The sequence below is a fragment of the Pristis pectinata genome, chromosome 13 (assembly GCF_009764475.1).
Source record: "Pristis pectinata isolate sPriPec2 chromosome 13, sPriPec2.1.pri, whole genome shotgun sequence".
Taxonomy (NCBI): Eukaryota; Metazoa; Chordata; class Chondrichthyes; order Rhinopristiformes; family Pristidae; genus Pristis; species Pristis pectinata.
In genome coordinates this window covers 25,018,465-25,039,055 of record NC_067417.1, presented here as the reverse complement: position 1 = coordinate 25,039,055, position 20,591 = coordinate 25,018,465, and the positions used below count along the sequence as shown (strand labels likewise).

The 20,591-nt window shown below is 36.9% G+C and overlaps 1 protein-coding gene across 2 annotated transcripts in view; it reads left to right on the top strand.

Moving 5' to 3' along the window:
• Positions 1-17,344, top strand: part of jph3b (junctophilin 3b) — a 95,634-nt gene extending 78,290 nt beyond the window's left edge. The window contains exons 4-5 of one of the 2 annotated variants that reach the window (XM_052028514.1): positions 7,554-8,437; positions 16,673-17,344. In XM_052028514.1, the coding sequence (XP_051884474.1) occupies positions 7,554-8,437; positions 16,673-16,753 (965 nt within the window). In that variant the 3' untranslated portion in view covers positions 16,754-17,344. Of the gene's footprint in view, positions 1-7,553; positions 8,438-16,672 lie in introns of those variants that run through there. The other variant, XR_007957358.1, reaches the window with a different exon arrangement.
• Positions 17,345-20,591: the final 3,247 nt, after the last annotated feature.

Sequence of the window (20,591 nt, the reverse complement as noted above, 5' to 3'; positions counted from 1 at the left end):
ACATATGCCTGGTAGAAATTGGAAAGTGTTTAGTGTGTCAGGTTTTGAACTACAGATCATTTAATTTCTGATCTGCTTTTGGGCTGTAGTATTTATTGGTTGATCTAGTTAAATTTCTGGTCATTGGTGACCTCCAGGATGCTGATGGCATGGCTTTCAACCATGGTAATGCTATTGAATGTCAGGGTCTGGTGGTTAGACTCCCTTTTTTGGAGATTGTCATTGGCTGGTGTTTGTGTGGCACAAATGTTATTTCTGAAGAGAAACATCGTGCAGAATTTTCACCAGATAAAACTTGTTCAAAAATACTCTTCATTAGCTTTGTTCTGATTCTGCTGTTCCACAGTCCCAGAGGATTTCCCATTATGAATGTATCAGTATTATATTTGTGGACACATTTAACCTTTCTCTTGTATAATTCTCTGTACATAATTAAGATCTTGAAAATAATTCTTACACATAAATTGCAGTGGAACTTTTATGTTAGGATAAAGAAGTGAACACTATTTCCTCTCATTTTTATTGAAAGGGAGGTTACATGAACAATTTGTATAAACATTAATTAGTTTAGAATCCTTTCAAAAATGTAGGGTGTAGACTTAAAAAATGTGCTGATGAAACCTACATCTGAGCACATTTTCACCCAGGGACTGACAGACAAACTTCATAAGTTAAGAGTGCTAACAAGCTCCTGATCATGCATCAGTAAAAATTGACCTTCAACGATTATACTAAAGTGATGCCCAAGTCCCCTTTAATGATGGTAAGTTATTGCAGTTTGGTGAAGCAACTTACCCATTTGAGAGCTCCAAATCCAGGCTGCAGCAAAATTTAAATAAGGTAGCATTTTGGAAGATATGGAATTGTTTCTAAAATTAACTTCTGGCAGCCTTGAGTGGGATGTCCCATAAATTCTGAATGGACTTCGACGACACATCAGGCTAGAACTTTCTGCCAGCAGCAAGCTACTAGTGCTCACTTCTACATGACAAATGTGGACGAAAATTTTCCAGATCCACTGGTGTCAATTTTGCCTGAAATTGTCTCTATTCTGAATGGCAAGGCCTTGCCTAAGGCTGTCAAGGGGGTGAGCCAGAAATAACAAGTCCACAAACATTGACACCAGGGTAAACCATGTCCCAGACACTGCTAGCTGAGGAACCAGTTGATGTCGGAATATCTCTGAATATGCTTGGCATTCAGAAACATTTCAAATTAATTAAATATCAATAAAAATATTTTAAAATATTTTTAAAGACAATTAGAAATATAAAATCTTAAGATGCATTTAACCAATTAAAATATTTAAGTAAACTTAATTCAAAATTATTAAATTATCTAATACCTAACATTGTCCTCTAGCTATTACTCTCCATTGAAAGTAATAAAGGCCATCGAAAGTAATAGAAGGGCCTGTTGTTTCTGTGCCAGGTCGTGCCTGGTTGAAGATAGTTTCCTCACTGCAAACTTGACTTTGCTGCTGGACTCCATGAGGGCAAAGCCAGAATGCAGTTGGCAAAACCTCAGCAAAGAACAGCCAGTGAGTTTTTGAGTATTTGCATGGGAGCCCTTAACTTCCCAGCACATATGGCAAGAAATACATAAATGCATAAAATGCTGGATACACTCAGCAGGTCAGGTAGCACTTGTGAAAAGATGAAAAGAGCTAATGTTTCAGGTTGAACTCCTTTAGTCAGAACTGTGAAAGGGAGAAAAACAAGGTCATTTTATGTTGTAAAGAAGGTAGGGTGAGGAGGGGACAGGACAAAGTAAATATTTGTGATAGAGTTGCTGTGGGTTTAAGATGTAGAGGTCCTCTGGTCAAATAGGTTAATAGAATCAGTTAGAAGGTGATACCATAATTAACAAAGCATAATGGGTTGCAAATAGCAGGGCACGACCAGAGGTTAGACTGTTCTAATGGAGAGAAAAAACTGAGGCAATATCACAGATGGATGACTTACTGCAGAAAGGATTGGCTCTGATACAAACAGAAAGAATGAGTTACCCAAGGATAGAGAATATTCTCTCTTTGTTCTGGCGTAGGATCTTCAACCTGAAAAGTTAACTCTGCTTATCTTTCCACAGGTGCTGCATGTGCTTCTCTTTATTTCAGATTTCCTGCATCTGCTGTTTTCTGATTTACATGAGAAATGCAGGCAGTTTTGGATTGAACTGCTGACATTTCCCAGCAAATCCCACCCCAATCCAACAAGGTGACATATACACTCAATATACAGATTTGTGGGACAATTCATGGGATTATTGGCTTTCCTGATGAATCTGACTTTGAAGATGGTTAAAAGTGGGCATTGACACATCTATTATCAGTGGGTGTGTGTGTGGTCCATGCAAGAGAAGACCAGCTTTTGAATAAAATTTCCAGATTTCAGTCAAAAAGCATTAGCAATGTCTCTCTTTAGATTCGTAAATTGAACCGTATGGGCACTTCACTTTTAGACACCCAGTCTACTAGTTAAATTGCTATTGAGCACAATTGTTAATATTGTTAATAATTGTTAATAAAAATCTTTCAACAATAAATCAGGCGCTAAATGACCATTATATTGCCCTGTCATTGCTGTCCATTGTCACATATTTTGAATGGAATAAAGCTCCATATGAACAATATCTGGGCCCCTATTTATGTATATGCCAGTTAGGATGCAATGGTCTGGATTTAGCAGTTGTAATTAGAGTGAAAGTGAAACATTTACTGTCAATATAGAGTGAAAGTGACAGTGACTTCTGGTGTATGCGCCACGGAAATCCAGAAGTTGGCTTCCATGTTTCCCGATTCTTCCATGGATAGCACTGTTTTCTAGCCTCCTCCAGTATAATCAGCAAACAGGCAAGAATTTAATAACGTAATCATAATTACAGCTTAACAACCATTTTGGCCTCAAAGTAACTAATTTTACATGGACAGATTAGCACTCCCGCCAAAATTATTTCAAAGTGTTGTGCTTTTGTAATAAAGTGTAACTAAAAAACATTTTACCTTATTCCCTTAATCCTATGTCCACTTTAGCATTTATATTTTGTTTCAAAGGTGGTGTATCATTTTACTTACCATTCTGTAAATATTAACAATTATGCTTTATATTTCCTGGTTTGCTGTGTGTGGGAGTTCTTCAGCATTATTGACTGCTCAGCCTGCCTGATGATACCACGGTTGTTGGATTCCAGACATTACCTCCAGCTGGCATCTGCCAACAATAGTTGTTGGGAAAGGTGAAACCCACACCAAAGTGGCCACTTGATCATTGAGTTTTCTTCAAGGATAGCTTTGCCACTGACTGCAAAACCTTGACTTGTGATTTAAATGAAATGACTGCTGATAGGTGCAAGGGTTTTTCAAGAAAAGGTAAAGGGACACTTGGCACTTTGATCAAATGTCAGATTTAAAAAGGCTATGAGCACTAAGGATCATAGGTCCCATTAATCAATGATTAATTTTTAAGTCACAAACTTAATTTACATATTCTTTCATAACCAGCAAAGAACATTCTTGGAAGACACACAGTGTACTTACAACTTGCAGGTTCAAGTGAATTTTTTGCTATAACTTGAATGAATACAATAACTGGAGCAGGATTCCCCCGAGCATTGACAGTGAAACCAAAAACTGTTTTGAGCACTGTGGGGAGCAGGTAGATCATTCTGATAACCAGTATAATTGCAAAGTGGAATGTACAGAAGAAGAAACGTACAAAATATTAAAATGAGAAAGTGGCTGTCGTAACTAAAAAGGCTTCCATGAAAATGGCTGAATAAAGCTAAATTGCAAATGAAAAGCCTCCCACAATAAACCTACCAAAGTTCTCAGGACTTATCTATTGAGGGAATGAGTCAAAAGAAAAGGGATGTGGTGTCTATGGCATAACATGGTTATTAACCACATGAAATTAGGAAAAGTGATAAAAATAAATCATTTTGTAAAGTTTACTATTAAACTACACAATTGTGTTGACAAACAGGTGAAAGTTAACATTGATAAATGGTAAGTGTTTCTCATTGATCATAAAAACAAATTTTTCAACAATATATGAATTATATTTATTTTTAAGGAGATAACTTCAAAGTGGTTTGGAGTAACATTTGATTGAATACATTCAATACCTGACCACTATGGAAATGCAGTTAAAATGACAATTACAGTGGTGGATATGTAACCTGTAAATAAATATTATAGAGCTGCTATGATTATCAGAATGACATATGGATTCAATAAACAACTTCTCTTCCACAGATAATGTTGGTTGGGTTTGGTTTGCATTCAGTTCTGGTCACAAAATGACTAAAACACTTGCAGATCGGAGAAGTGGATTAAGATGATCAAAATTGATAATGGATCAGTTTGGCTAAATGGCTGACAGAAAATGTACTTTCACGATCAATATTGCCACAAGAAAGCAACAATAGTTGTATAAATATGAAAAGGACATGGAGTTGGTATTGTGATGAAGTATTCATGGATATTACCCATGATAATACTACATTTCTGATTAATCAATGCCAGTTTTGTGAGGTTCTGCTTCAGATGACAATGAGCGAAAACCAGTAACTCAGGCATTGTAAAGTTATGATGGCTTCTTCCAATTATCAAGAGTAAATGTGATAATTAGTAGATTATGTTGTAGTTCAAGAGCCAAAACTGGCTAAGTGCATATAGTTGCAGCTCATTGTACAGAAAAAATCCTATTTGTGTAGATATATCAGTCTCAAAATACATTTGGTTATCAAAGACTCAGGATTGTTCTCCAGGAACAATCCTGAGCTTTTTATTTCTTCAGGACTAAAATGATCCATTGAAATCCAAAGTAAAACTAGTTTTCACTGAATAAAATGATAATTTTACTGTAATATTCTTACATAATCATAACTAAATTTATATTTGGTTTCAAAGCTGGTGTGTCATCTTTACCTTCTGAATTCCAGTGAATTTGCATGAAATCAGATTCAACAAAAGTATCTCTTGTTAGCCAAACTAACATTTTTAATTAAATTAAATAATTAATAATCAAATTAAAAAAGAAATGCTACACACCTGCTAATACAAGATAATTTCAATACTTTAAATGGAATTAAGTCTTTTAATTTAAAAAAAAAAGTAACTTACATTCACAGAAACACTGTCATTAACTTTTTTGACCTTATCTCCATGAAAGATTATGGTCAAGAAATTCAAGTATTACAGTGGGGAACCCATGACAGTTTTGGTTGTGGGCCTCTGCCTGCAAACTTCAGTATCTCGAGTGCAGTTGAGAAATGTTGCACGTTTTGGGAATATGCACATGCCATCCAGGTCCATGGTTGGTTTGGGATGGAAGCTTTTAGATGGCAGATACCCATGAGCTCATTCAGAGCTGTGATCAGGGCTTATCCTGTAGTCAGAATGTGGGTGAGCAATACAGATCAGGCTTGTGCTGTGTTCAGGTCTGCGGGTTGGTCAGAGAAGAAGGACATGGGAAAGGATCAGGGAGGGCATCAGAATTATAGATGAGGTAACTCTTGGAGGTCATGTCCTCCACTCAGGATCATAGGGTAAGATGATTGTGGGGGGGAGGGGGGCTGGCATCAACAATGTGTATGGGGAAGTCATGGGAATAATCATGGAAATGTATTACAATTCACTGTTTTGTTTGTGGCAATAATGCTGCAGTGCAGTAATCATGAATTTTCTTACTTGACCTCCAATCCGTTACTGTATTTTTTCCTAAGTTTTATATTCATCTTTTCTCCCATCTTCCATTTCCATTTATGAATATGGGTACCTGAGGTCAAATGTGCTGAGGAATCAGGGATATGAGTCTGATCTTTCATGAAAGAGTTTCAGTTTCACAATCTGTGGGACCTCACTGAAGCAGGATAGTGGGGGAGGGAACCAGCAGAAGTAAAGGTTTCTCTTCTATAGCTTGTGCTAAAAGAACATACAAAGTAGCTAGCGTACACTGTACTGTTGTAATATTTTAGTAAATGTGGTAGAACCGGATAATTCCAGAACTAAAATTCAATCAATAAAAAATTAATCTACACACAGAAAGTTGAAAGAAATATTTAAATTCTTAGGAAGGAGAGAGAGGAGTTTTAATTTTATTGCAGCTTTTAAATCTTCTGTGTGTCTCAGTTTGTTTCACAGCCAATCAATCAATTTTGAAAAACAATTCGTGCTATAATTTGTGCACAGTAAGATCTCACAAATAGTTACATTTCAGTACATCAGCCTAAATCTAATAGTCAAGGACAAATAGGGTTTCCATTCAAAAAGAAAGTATGCAGACTTGTTTATACAAGTATACTGTATCAATACATTTTGAATACATTTTAAATAGATCACTTTTTTTTAATTCTGCCACCTACCCTAACTTGAATTATTAACCATGAATCTGGCACAGATTCTTGCAACTTTTCTTGCAAGTCCAATGTTTACACAATGAGGTTGGAACAGTGACTGGAAAACTGTCAGACCAAGTATCTGTATGAAGTTGTGAGACACCTGCAATATCTACTCAAAAGTGAAGGCTCACGGCAAACTGAATAGAGGGCGTTGGCTCTCTTGAACATTATACTGGCCAGTGGCACCTGATTAACCTTAGAAAATACCAACTCCTACTCCAAAGCAGCTTCAGCATTACACTACAGCATACAGTCAAATCCCAGGAAAGTGTGGGCACAAGCATGCAATGCCAGGTGAGGGGGGGGGGGGGTTGGATGGTTGAGGCAACAGCCTGTAATATTGACATGGAGCCAGAAGGAGTACTTCATATAAGGTAATTAAAATAAAACCTTGCTCTTCTTCAGTGGCCAGCAACTGTCCCTAATTAGCCTGTTGAAGACCCCAGCAGAACTGATAATTACTCAATTCTTACTGAATATGCCATGAGGTATCAATTCAAGAGTTAGATGCCTATGATTAATATATTCAAAGAAGCAAAACAACTGTTTTAGGATGGGACTCAGAAGACACAGCAAATACAGAAATCCCCACAGGCAATATGACTGGCAGATGGCACCTGAACAGTATCCATGTCATTGCTGCACATTTCATAGAATATCTACGATATTTTGATTTATCCCAGTGAAATTGCAATATGAATAACTTCTCATTACAAGAGAGAAAACGGCAATTGTATAATTGTGTATTAGAAGGGGAAAGAGATCATAAAATAATACGGTGCACACATTGTAGTGATAAGGGAGTTGTTAACCTAATATATCACATGTTGCTGTATATCAGTGAATATTAGACTGAGAAGTTGTTGCAGCAAATTACCACCTCTGTATAAAATACAGTGATAATTCTCAACCAAAGCTAATGGTTATCCGAAGGTAATCGTATTTGATATCAATGCTATTTATTCAACCTAATAGGTGATAACGTGTTTTAAGAGATACCACATGACAGCTCGGGGTTGTTAGAAATTATCCTTTATAATCAGATTAGGAGGAAACTGTGCCGTGGGTATTCGATGATTTAGGTGTCAACAAGAGGCATAAGAGTTGCATATTAAATATTTATTAAAAGTTTATAATCTTTCTTTTCCCATCAGGAATTGAGTATCAAAGGCCAACACTCCAGAACTCAGCTGAGAATGAGATGGACAGAATTTCCTCAGAAAGTCCCCCACTAGAGGAGAGTCCAGAGCTCTACAGAAAAGGAACAACACCCCCAGATCTCACTCCAGAACACAGCCCTGTGCCAAGCCGGTCATCCACCTCACCATCCACCTCACCACCAAAGTACAGAAAAAAGAATACAAGGCTTGTTAGACAGATGAACACAGAATGTGACAAAGGGCAAGACATTCAGATGTTGCTGGAAGGAGGAAGGGGTGAATATTCAAGATCTACTAACTGGAATGATAAGCAGCGATCGGGCAATCGTAGAGGAGGAAGCAAAGGAAGCAGCAGCTCAAATACAACTTCAATAGCTGAGGAGATCAGGGGAAGAGGTAATGAATGCAAATACAACCACAGACCCACTGACAGAAAAGGGACAGAGTCTCCAACTTTTTCATGGACATCCTATCAGTTGCATAATCATGATTCAAGTAACCAGCTGCATGAACAGGATGAAGAAAAACTTAGTAATTATGAAATGGAAATGAAGCCCCTACAACGCATGGATTCGTATGTGCAAGACACATTTTCAGAACAACACTACAGTAACCTCAGTTCCAGAAACATGATGGAAGATTACCATCCAGATTTCCTTAGCTATGGAGTGCAGAGGCTAAAGCCCACAATGCAAAATAAAGAGAACTACATATTTATGTCCCCCTCTGAGCCCAATGTACAGAGACTGGAGAATCTGAGAATGAATGTAAAGCTGGAGCCTCGATCAAGGCATGACATTAGTACATCACCAAATTCAAAGTCAGTAAATATATCACAGTCTGAAGAAGAAACAATGGTTCAATATAAATCTAATTCAGTAAGTAATTTGCCAGTTTACCAATGTAAATAGAAACAACTATTTTCTACTACTGATGTTTCCTAACCTGAGCACAAAAGCAGCTCCTATTTCAATGGTGTAACTGTACCTGACTCGCAAGGTGTACCTGTCTCATTATCAATTCTTTTCGCAGCACTATCTCCCATCACTTTAAAAATCACAAAAAAGATAAAGATGATGTTACAATTCATGCTGCAAATTTTGTTTGCAGTTCATAGTTCTTCAGAGCTATTCTGATGCATGTCATTTTAATGTAATAGAAATCAGTGGGGATGGCCAAACAGCAGATTTAAAGTTAAGTTTCTCTTGAGACTTTTTTTAAGTTAGTTACACAATACTGTACAAACAGTAAGCAGTAATTGTGCCCAGAAAATGGAATGGCCAGATTTGGGAGGCAAAATTTAATGGTTAATGATCCTCTTCTATCCACATGCATTAATCTTTTATTGCCAAGAATATAAATGGGAAAATGTGTTTACCTTGCATACTTCAGGCACAATGATTATAAAATTAAAAAGTTAACCCGCTGTCTGCAAAAAAAAATCCAGTCACTTCCTTTTTTAATATAATGAAGCATTATGCCTTTGAATTTTCTCTGACACAATGCTCACATCAAAGTTGCTGTAAAATTAAGGGAATACATCCAATTAATTAGTATATTAAATTTGGAATTTTCATTTCTTTTGCTAATTTAAGAACAAACAGAGGATATGAGGCTAAGGCAGCAAAGCTAGCTTGAGGCACAGATCAGCCATGATCTTATTGAAGGGCGGAGAGAATTCAAAGGGTCGTTTAGCCACTCCTGTTACTATTTCACATTACATTCTTCATATATGAAATCTAAAAGAGAAAATGTATTGGTGCTAATAAACTGTCACACATTCACTAGATAGTAATAATGGGAAATGGTTTTAAATTCATAAATAAGAATTTGCAAGGACAGACTCAACCATAATTAATCAAGTAAATAATTAATTTTGTTGGGAAATATAGGAATAGCTGTAAGCCAAACAGCTCCTCAAGACTATTTTGCTATTCAGTTAGTTCAAGACTCAAATGTATTATCAGCCTTTGCCTCAATTCTCATGAAACCCTTACAAAAATCTATTGACCTATCAAAAAGCTCAGATAATAAAATGAAATAACCACATCAGGGCCTGTAGTTCAGTGATACAGTTTAAAAGTGAGAGTACAAGTTGTAGCACAGTTGTATCATACACAAAAAAACAAAAGTTACATTTTATTAACCTTACAAGTTTACTACAAAGGCAATTTATGTTTTAATATGTCCAGTGCCTTTATATCCAAGTCATTTTCCCCTTGCTCAGATCTTAGTCTGCTTTCTTCAAAACCCTAGCAACAGAGGATAAGAAACAATCTTGACAAATACATATTCATAGAATCCTAGAATCTTAAAAGCAAAGAATGAGGACATTGGGTCTGTCATGCCTATGCTGGCTCTCATAATCAGCTGTCCAATGTACTCCTCTGTCCCATCTTCTTCCTTAACACTGCGTAAATTAAGCACTCAATCAGTGGTCTTTTGAAATTTCCTATGGAGTCCAATTCTGCCACCCTTACTGGAAGTAAGTACCAGATTTTTAACAACCTTCTGAATGCATATAAGTTACTTTAACCTCTAATATTTAGTAATTGTTTTCAGTTTATGAAACCTTCCAACCAATCACTCTAAATCTATGATTTCTCATTACCTGCCAACAGCAGATGAAACAGATTCCCCCTACTGGCTTAATGAAAGCCCTTTATAACTTTGAATCCCTTCATTTAGGCTCCCTTTAATTTTCTTTTTTCCAGGAGAACATTCCCATGTTTTCCAATCTGTTCGAGCCTAAAGCTTTCGTGCAATTCTCCAGGTGAAACTTTACCAGTGATGTGTAAAGGTTTACCATTACTATCCCATCTCTGTGTTCAATAATCCAATTTAAGAAGTCCAAGTACGTATTCTTAATTGCTTTATCAACTTGCTGTGTCGTCTTCAAGAATTTAGGAATATGCTCCGAGCCCTGCATGTTCCTCAGAATAGTACCATAGAATCATAAAATCATAGAACAGTACAGCACAATACAGGCCCTTCGGCCCACAATGTTGTGCTGACCTTTAAACCTCGCCTAAGTCTATCTAACCCCTTCCTCCCACATATCCTTCTATTTTAAATTCCTCCATATGCTTATCTAGTAATCTCTTGAATTTGACCAATGTACCTGCCTCCATCACCACCCCAAGCAGCACATTCCATGCCCCAACCACTCTCTGGGTAAAAAAACGTCCCTCTGATATCTCCCTTGAACTTCCCACCCATTACTTTAAAGCCATGCCCTCTTGTATTGAGCATTGGTGCCCTGGGAAAGAGACACTGGATGTCTACTCTATCTATTCCTCTTAATATTTTGTATACCTCTATCATGTCTCCTCTCATCCTCCTTCTCTCCAAAGAGTAAAGCCCTAGCTCCCTTAGTCTCTCCTCATAATGCATACTCTCTAAATCAGGCAGTATCCTGGTAAATCTCCTCCGCATCCTTTCCAATGCTTCCACATCCTTCCTATAATGATGTGACCAGAACTGGACACAGTACTCTAAGTGTGGTCTAACCAGAGTTTTGTACAGCTGCATCATTACCTCGCGGCTCTTAAACCCGATCCCACGACTTATGAATGCTAACATCCCATAAGCTTTATTAACTACCCTATCCACCTGTGAGGCAACTTTCAGGGATCTGTGGATATGAACCGCCAGATACCTCTGCTCCTCCACACTACCCAGAATCCTGCCATTAACTTTGTACTCCACCTTGGAGTTTGTCCTTCCAAAGTGTACCACCTCACACTTCTCTGGATTGAACTCCATCTGCCACTTGTCAGCCCAGCTCTGCATCCTATCCATATCCCTCTGCAAGCTTCTACAGCCCTCCACACTATCCACAACACCACCGACCTTTGTGTCATCTGCAAACTTGCCAACCCACCCTTCTACCCCCTCATCCAAGTCATTAATAAAAATCACAAAAAGTAGAGGTCCCAGAACCAATCCTTGTGGGACACCACTAGTCACAGCCCTCCAATCTGAATGCACTCCCTCCATCACAACCCTCTGCTTTCTACAGGCAAGCCAATTCTGAATCCACACGGCCAAGCCTCCCTGGGTCCCATGCCCTCTGACCTTCTTAAGAAGTCTACCATGTGGAACCTTGTCAAATGCCTTACTAAAATCCATGTAGACCACATCTACTGCACTACCCTCGTCAATCTTCCTGGTCACCTCCTCAAAGAACCCTATCAGTCTTGTGAGACATGATCTGCCCTTCACAAATCCATGCTGGCTGTCCCTAATCAGTCCATGATTCTCTAAGTGCCCATAGATCCTATCTCTAAGAATCCTTTCTAACAGCTTGCCCACCACAGACATAAGGCTCACTGGTCTGTAATTCCCTGGACTATCCCTACTACCCTTTTTTGAATAAGGGGACAACATTTGCCACCCTCCAATCCTCCGGTAACATTCCCGTGGACAACGAGGACTCAAAGATCCTAGCCAACGGTTCAGCAATCTCCTCCCTAGCCTCGTGGAGCAGCCTGGGGAATATTCCGTCAGGCCCCAGGGACTTGCATGTCCTAATATTTTCTAACAGCTCCAACACATCCTCCCTCTTGATATCTACATGCTCCAGAACATTACCCTTACCAACACTGTCCTCAGCATCATCAAGGCCCCTCTCCTTGGTGAATACTGAAGAGAAGTATTCATTGAGAACCTCACTCACTTCCACAGCTTCCAGGCACATCTTCCCACCTTTGTCTCTAATCGGTCCTACCTTTACTCTCGTCATCCTTCTGTTGTTCACATAAGTGAAAAAAGCCTTGGGATTTTCCTTAACCCTACTCACCAAGGCCACTTCATGTCCCCTTCTTGCTCTCCTCAGCCCCTTCTTAAGTTCCTTGCTAACCTATATTCCTCAAGAGACCTATCTGATCCTTGCTTCCGAAACCTTATGTATGCTGCCTTCTTCCTCCTATCTAGTTGTTCCACCTCTCTTGTCACCCATGGTTCCTTCACCCTGCCATTCCTTCTCTGCCTCACCAGGGCAAATTTATCCCTAACATCCTGCAAGAGATCCCTGAACAATGACCACATCTCTATAGTACATTTCCCTTCAAAAATGTCATCCCAATTTACACTCGCAAGTTCTAGCCTGATAGCCTCATAATTTGCCCTTCCCCAATTAAATATCTTCCTGTCCTCTTTGCTCCTATCCTGGAGCAAAGAGGACAGGAAGTACCAGTTAGAATACACTGCCTGTGGCTTCTCTCAAAATGCAACACTTCACATTTTTCTGCATTAAAATGCATCTGCCAGGAGGCTTCCCATTTCATTCCAAGTCCTTCAAAGTTTGATAATATTCTGTTCACTTTATTTTTTAGCCACATTTCGTATCATTGCAATACCGCAACAATTTGCTCCCTATACCTCAGGTTAGTTTTATATATAACAAGATTATTTAAATACTCTTCATGGTGCTGATTCAATTCACTAATTCCACCAGAAAAGCTTATTGTAACAGGCAAAAGCTGAAAGAGACCAACAGCTGAAACAGACCAACAGCCTTTGGATTTGGCATTAATCCTATATATTTCATTACATTCAAGGTATAAAGACTTTCTTTACAGTAGTAAAGAAGTGCATTTTCTTGCTGCTAGAGTATTGCACTAGATTGCATGACTGGGATTTTAATTCCCATGAATTGGCAGATAAAACATTTTGGCTGGAGGGATTGTGAAGCCAGTTACAACTTCATGGAAATAAAGACTGGGAGATGTAAAACAGGCCTTGAACCTTTAATCATCCACTTGATACTATTACTGTTAAATCAATCCATTTGTCTCTAATAAAAACACAGTGGACCTGGAGTTCCTTATCCGTACAGGAAGGTTTGACCAATGGAATTGGAGGGAAAGTTGCTAATTTCCCTTGTGTGGGAGTGTGAAGCAATGAGGGAGAAACATGAAAGAAAGTAAATGCAGAAAGTACAATACAATCAATTGCATCAGCTAACTAAATAGAATTCTTTTGGTGTACTTCTACACTTATTATGCAGAGATAAGTAATGAACTGTGGCTGATGGAAACATGATATTACAGTTGCTGGGATAATAGTTTAATGAAATTGATAGGTGATAATCAATTTCTAGAAATCCACTGTTCCCATCCATTAATGGGTACATCACTTATTCATGTTAAGCATTAAGAAACATGGTGCCATGTCTAATTTTTAAGTAAATTCATACTAAAGCTCCAGTATATTACTGAGTTTTTTTTCAACATAGTTCATTTTAGAAAGCACAACAACTTCAGTGCCTACAATCTGCTGAGCCATTAAATACTGCCATGTCATTAGCTTTCTGGGTAATTACCTAGCAACAGCTTATACCTTTAAAGGCTCTCTGTATGTAAGTAGAAGTATCAGAAAAGAACTGTGTTACCTGAAACTAAATAAGATTACTTTGTACAGGAAAATTGCCAACATACATTTATCATAAAGTTAGCTTTCAGGAGTATATATTTGTCAAAATATTCAGAATTTCTTTGACAAACCCAACATCTTTTTCATTGTGTACTCAATGGCTGACTAAAGTGGCCCAATTAATCCAGGCTCACACTCAATACTTAGCATTAGCTGCTTAATCTGAGTTCCTGTAGGACACAATAAATTATCTTTGGATTGTACCTATATAAGGCAAATAGTTTTTAACTTCTTTAAAACAGTGGTGCATTACAAAGCAAAATTGCTTTGTTCTCACTGTAGAATGCAAGGGATATTAAAAGCAGAATTCACAGTTTGATCAGATAAGAACTCATATCCTACTCAGGTCGAGGGATGGAAACAAAGGTTCTTGTAGTCACATGTAGGATGTAATATGAAGCTTCCTTTGCTCAAAAGTATTAAAATATTGAAACATTGAAACATTCGTAAGCATCTAAAATTTAATGTACAATAAATATTGGTTACAATTGTTGATTTCTCACTCAAATATTAATATCCTTCTGCAATGAAACCTTAAACATTCCTCTCCCGCTTATTAAATTATTTTTCTTTTTCAGTTTTAAATTCTTCCTGTCTCATCAATCATTCCCAAACTGCCAGGTTTGACAGATGATCTGTTTTCAGGCCTTTACGTGTACTATTCTTGTGAATTTGCTAAATGGTGAAAAAGGCAGCACACATATATTCCTGATTTTTTTCCCCCCAGATTGTTAGCTTGTGAGTTAAGACACATGAAATCATATACATTACAACTGTAAAACATTATTCATGAATCCACTTGGGGATCCACCAAAAAATAATGGAAACTGTGTTCTCCATTCTTTAATAATGATTAAGGATACATTTGAAAAAACATGACTTTTACATAACATAATTTGTGTTTGTGTGGTGAACATGACCGGACAGTAGTTACTATTGAAGATGTAGTGGCACCAATAGGAGAGCCATTGACTCACAGCTCTAACGACGCAGTTCAATTCTGACTTCTGGTGCTGTCTGTGTTGAGTTTACACATTCTCCCTGTGACCTTAAGGGTTTCCTCCAGGTTTCCACCCATATCCCAAAGATGTGCTGGTTGGTAGGTTAATCAGCCACTGTAAATTGTCCCATTCTATAGGTGAGTGGTAACATCTGGCGAGAGCTGATGGGTTTCGGTGGAGAATAAAATGGGATTAATGTATGATTAGTGTAAATGAGTGCTTGATAGTCAGTGTAGCGTATTTCCATGTTAAATATTCCAGGGCTCCAAAGTAGTTCCCACAAGCTTAATTAATATGAAATCATTCAGGTGTGATGGCATTTTTGTTCCTTCTTAAGGCCATTGTAATTGCTCTTGAGAAAATGGTGGGTCACCTCTTGGAAGCAGTATAATCAGTTTGTAGACATTATTATGTAGGGATCTCCAAGATTTTCATCCAGCTATGACATAGAATCAGTGATATATTTCAAGTCAGTTTGAGGTCATTTGAAGGGGAATTTACAATTGGTAACATATCCAGCACCTGCTGCCTTTCACCGAGCACTAAAGGACATAGGATTGGGAGGTGCTGTTGAAGAAACCTTCAGGATACTTAGTGCTGGTGGGAGGGATGACTAAGGTGGTGAATGGAGTACTTATCAAAGGTCAATTGTCCTGGATGATTCTAGGATATTTGACTGTTGCAGGAGTTGCACTCATCCTGTCATGTTGAGTGTATTCCAGCACTGTCTGGACTTGCGCCTTGTAGATTGCAGAATGGAGATAGTCTCCAGCCTCTGTCCATCTTGTAGACACAGCGTAGCTGCTGCTGTTAAGTTTCCAGTCTTTGGTGACCCATGGGATGTTGATATTTGAGGTTTTGCTGACTTTATTATCTTTGAGTATCAAGGGAGTGTGGTTTGCCTTGCACCTAGTACTTGTGAGCCACATTTCCTTATTTGCTGATCCCTGAAAGTTGTCTTGTTGTATGTGAACACCACCAACCTTAACAATTTCAAAGATTATTCACCATTGTAAACTATAGCAACAAATCACAAAGTGACAAATTGTGATGATCCATGCTCCAAAACTAGATTGTTTTTTTGGTAGAGTTTCAGAATGTTAGTGTGCAATCACCTTTGGCTAAGAGTTTGAGGGGTACTTAACATTTTTCATTAAAAGCATAACACCGTGACTTAAATCCCTGTATCATAGGCACCTTTGCTATTTATGAAATCATTTTGATACACACTCAACAAAACCAAATACTGTATGCTTTCCAGGATACTTCTTGATAAGGAGGGTAAAATTCCTCCCAGCAAGTTGACAGCTACAAGTCATTTTATCTTCACAATTAATGTCCCAGGGATAAGATCATATGGCCACGAGACTTGACACACAGGTTGTTATTAATGGCTGATTAATTATGGAGGATGTTATGGAAGATGTTAATATATTTTGCATGGAGTAATTTCAGCCCTGTTCTCTGATTTGTTTTTCATGCAAATACTTTTGTTTGAACAGTGATGATTATGAATAGAAAGTTAAGTTCAAATGCATAATTATCACTAAGTAATAATAATTAAGATAAATTTTCTTTTAGAAAAGCAGGAAAATATGTCAGGTATATTTATTTGTGACACTCTCTGAGGGCACCTAATTTTAATGTCTTTTAAATCTTGTTTCTTTTCTCTTTTAGGGCTCTAATCCCATTCTGGTTGCTATGGTGATTTTGCTAAACATTGGTGTCGCCATTTTGTTTATTCACTTTTTTATTTGAATGCCTATTTGTCAACTTAAATAAGAGAAAACACGAACCGTGTAAAAGAAAACTGATGTACTTCAATATGAAAAAGTCTGAGAACATGGTCAAGTTCTTCACATTTTGCCTTTCCTAGATAAGAATACTGGATTTTAGTCAAAGTTAATGGCATAAATAAAATAGCTCTGTGGCATGACAGAATGGTAAAATATGCTTCCCCGTTACTTCAATGATTTAATATGCATTGTTTGAAGAAAAGAACTGTAGACAAACTAGCCAGAAGGTAACATTATCTTAGTTCTGGCATCAAGAAATGAAAAGACCATTTGGTTATCCATGAGGATTTACTCTGAATGTACTCAAGATGCTGTAGTTTACTGTATTTTTCTGTTGGTCTACACAAGTCAATTTTCAAAACTATAATGTTCTATTGTTTATCGTTGTGGATACATTCATAATATTTTGATTAAAATGAGCTGAAGAAGACAGTAATTATACCATAGAAATCAACTCATTAGGTTCAATTACAAGCCTATACAATTATTTAATAACTTTTAATCAGTTCTTTTTTTAGAAAGATATTCTTCTGAAGACTGCTGTAGCTTGAAAGGTGAGAGAGGATATATTAATCTTTTGATTAACAGTAGTATTACTGCACCAAAACAAAAAATCAGAATCTGCAAATGGCTGTTTAGTTCTTTCCAAGGATGTGAAAGAAGAAATGTTCCTTGCTCCAAATGAAACCTTTTCTATAATTATATTTTGTAATATTCAATATTTTAAATTTTAATGAAAATAATTTTCCTGACATGAAAATATACACATCTTGAAAGTCACAAAAATAATTCAGCACTTACAGAGTTAATTCTGAGTTCAAGAATTTGTGCCTTTTGCATCTGATTTTTAAAAGATATATTTTCTCAATTGTTTTTCATGGTCCTCCAATGTGGGACTGCTTCCAAAGCTGTAAATGACATGAAATGTTGAAAGGATGATTTTAAAAAAACTTGTAAATATAAGGCAAGCTGTGGAATTAAGAAGATCTGACTTTGCCTTTGGGATAGAGATTTGATAATTAGGAAATTTAATCTTGGGAGTCCAACAAAAAAGGAAATTGCTATTAATGTGTCTTTATCCAATATCAATCCCATTGAAATTGAGCTTTACCTAATTCTAATAAATAGTTCTCTGCACCTCTCCCACAGCTAGTTGTCAAATGCCAGTCCACATTAGGCATTTATATATTATTAATAAATAGGTATTATTTTTGATTCCCAATAATAATTCGAGAATACCTGATCATTGCAGTTAATTGTTCATAAAACAATGGTTCCTAAATCTTGTCAATAGCTTAAGACATGACGTAAGAGACAATAAAACAATCTTTTCAAGAGAAATACAACTGGACCTCAATGCCTTCACCTTCACTCAATCTCAATAGTTTGTCCCAGTGTGTTAATGTTAACTGTCATATAAATTTCACATAAAAATCAACAGTTTTCACAATTGACTACAATGAAAATGTCGGGCATGAACACAGTAAGAGGATAAAACAGTCATAATAGGAAAGGAATTTCCTTTGAATACCACTTGTAAAGTCCTTAGGATATCCTGAAATGCTTTTGAAGTGTGTTGACTGATGTAAAACAAGCAAATACAACAGCCAATTTGCACACAAATAGCAATAAGATAAATAAATCAGTTTAGTTTATTTGGCAGATAAATGTTGGCCAGGAAATCAAGGGTACTCCCCTGCTTCTTCCCAAATGTGCCGTGCAATCTTTTATGCCCACCAACACAACAAATGTCTGCTTAACATGGCATCCAAAAACAGCATCTCCAACAGTACAGCACTTCTTTACTGAAGTGCTGGCACTCCTTTCATGCCCACGTTCTGAATCCCTCCAAAGCTAAAGTTAACACTTACAAGGAACTAAATAAAATTTTATTCAAGATGCATGCCTTTGTATGGCCCTCAGTTCATATGTGCTGACTAAATATATATTAATGTAACTAATAAGCCAATGAAGTTAGGTGAAATTCATTTTCAAGTAGGAGTTTTATTTGTATGGAAATATTACCCTTCTAAACCGGGTTATATATTGACACATAACTAGGCATGGCAGAATTTGACTTTTTAAAATTTATTTTATGGATGAAATAAATGCTTATTTTAACGTATTTATTTTGATGTTCATTGATCTGAAGTTTCAGAATTTTATAGGATCTGCAGTGTGGAAGCACTATTATATCAATGAAAGTATATGACGAGAAAGCTTTATATTCTTCACAAAATATAAGTATGCATAAATCTTTTAAATATATATTTTACCTGCTTTAAGCCATTGTGTTCAACTGGAAGTCATTGTACATCCAATCCACAACAAAAAATTGAACAACACAAATATGACTTGCTTAGGCCATTTGCTCCATTTTAATAGGGTTGTCTAACAGCAAAATTATAAATGGATCCTAATTACTAACAATGGGTAAATCTTCTCAGCAATTGGTGAAATTAAAATTTTAATATAATACCAAAAAGCAAATTCACCAATAAAAATCATATTCTGCCAAGCCTACACATCTTGTCAATAAGTCCACCTCCCCATCCAAATATGTTCAATTAATTGAAACAAAATTCTCAGTAAAGGCAGAGACACTTCAAGTTGTCCATGCCTAAGGAACCCTAATCTCCAGACTGGCTAACTACTCGGGTCTCATACTGATAGCACTTCTCAGCAAAAAATCAGGGCTAACCACTTATAAAAGCACTGTGCTTTTTAAACAATGGAAAAATGGGCATGTAATATTGTGGCAAAATTGAGTCTGGTAAATATCCCCTATGTCTGCAAGAGTAAACTAAAAAAAATGAAAACAGAATGGGCCCATCATTTGTAGATACAAATGGTCATATGTTTCTACTTATAGTTTTATGTGTTCCTATTTTTAATTACATGCAATTTACATAAATCGACCAACACTTTCAGGCAAAATAACAAAACCTTCCCACAAAAGCAGTGCAACACATTTTGTGAAATAATTATTTTGCATGTAATGATTTTTTTTTATTTTGGAAAGCATCCTTTGAAAGTCCAACTTTGTGTTCAGCAAAATCTTTGATTTAATTTTCTGCGATAACTGCGAAAATCATAGCTTGTGATCTATTCAATCCACATAATGCTTAAGCACCAGTCTTACAACATAAATGTTTATTCTTTCAAAATAAAACTATTTGAAATATAAATCAACATTGGTACATAGAACAAACCACCACAGTACTTCAAAAAATTAACAGAGGTACTGCATGAATATTTCAATTTGGCCACTTTGAGATAAAAATGCTTATTTTGTAAATGTTTTATAATATTTTGACTCACATACAAACAACAAATCAGTAGAAAAACTGCTTGAGCCATATAAATGATTCTCACTCATAAAATGGTGTGGATTATTTAGGATTATGCTTTCTGAGTGAATCGAGTCTTGAATGCATGTTGACTTTCTCCTGCTAATAATCCTTTTGAATTGAATTCCCATGTGTATGAGAGTGTTGACCCATAATTGCCCATTTCCCAAACCATATTAGCCTGGAAAATGGATTTCTCCCAATTATGGTGTGCTTAATGGGCACGACATTCTGCTCTCATATCAAATTCGGTGCAACTTAAAAAACGCTAAATTAGGACATCCTTGCTATGAGAAACCATTAACATAGACTTCTCCCATTCAAAGGTGTTACAAAGAGATTTGCACATTCATCGATAACAGCTGTTTCCAAAATCTGTAGTTGCCATTGCATTTGTACACCCCTTTGTTGAAAGTGGGTCAGCACTGTAAGAACTCTTTCCAGCGCAGG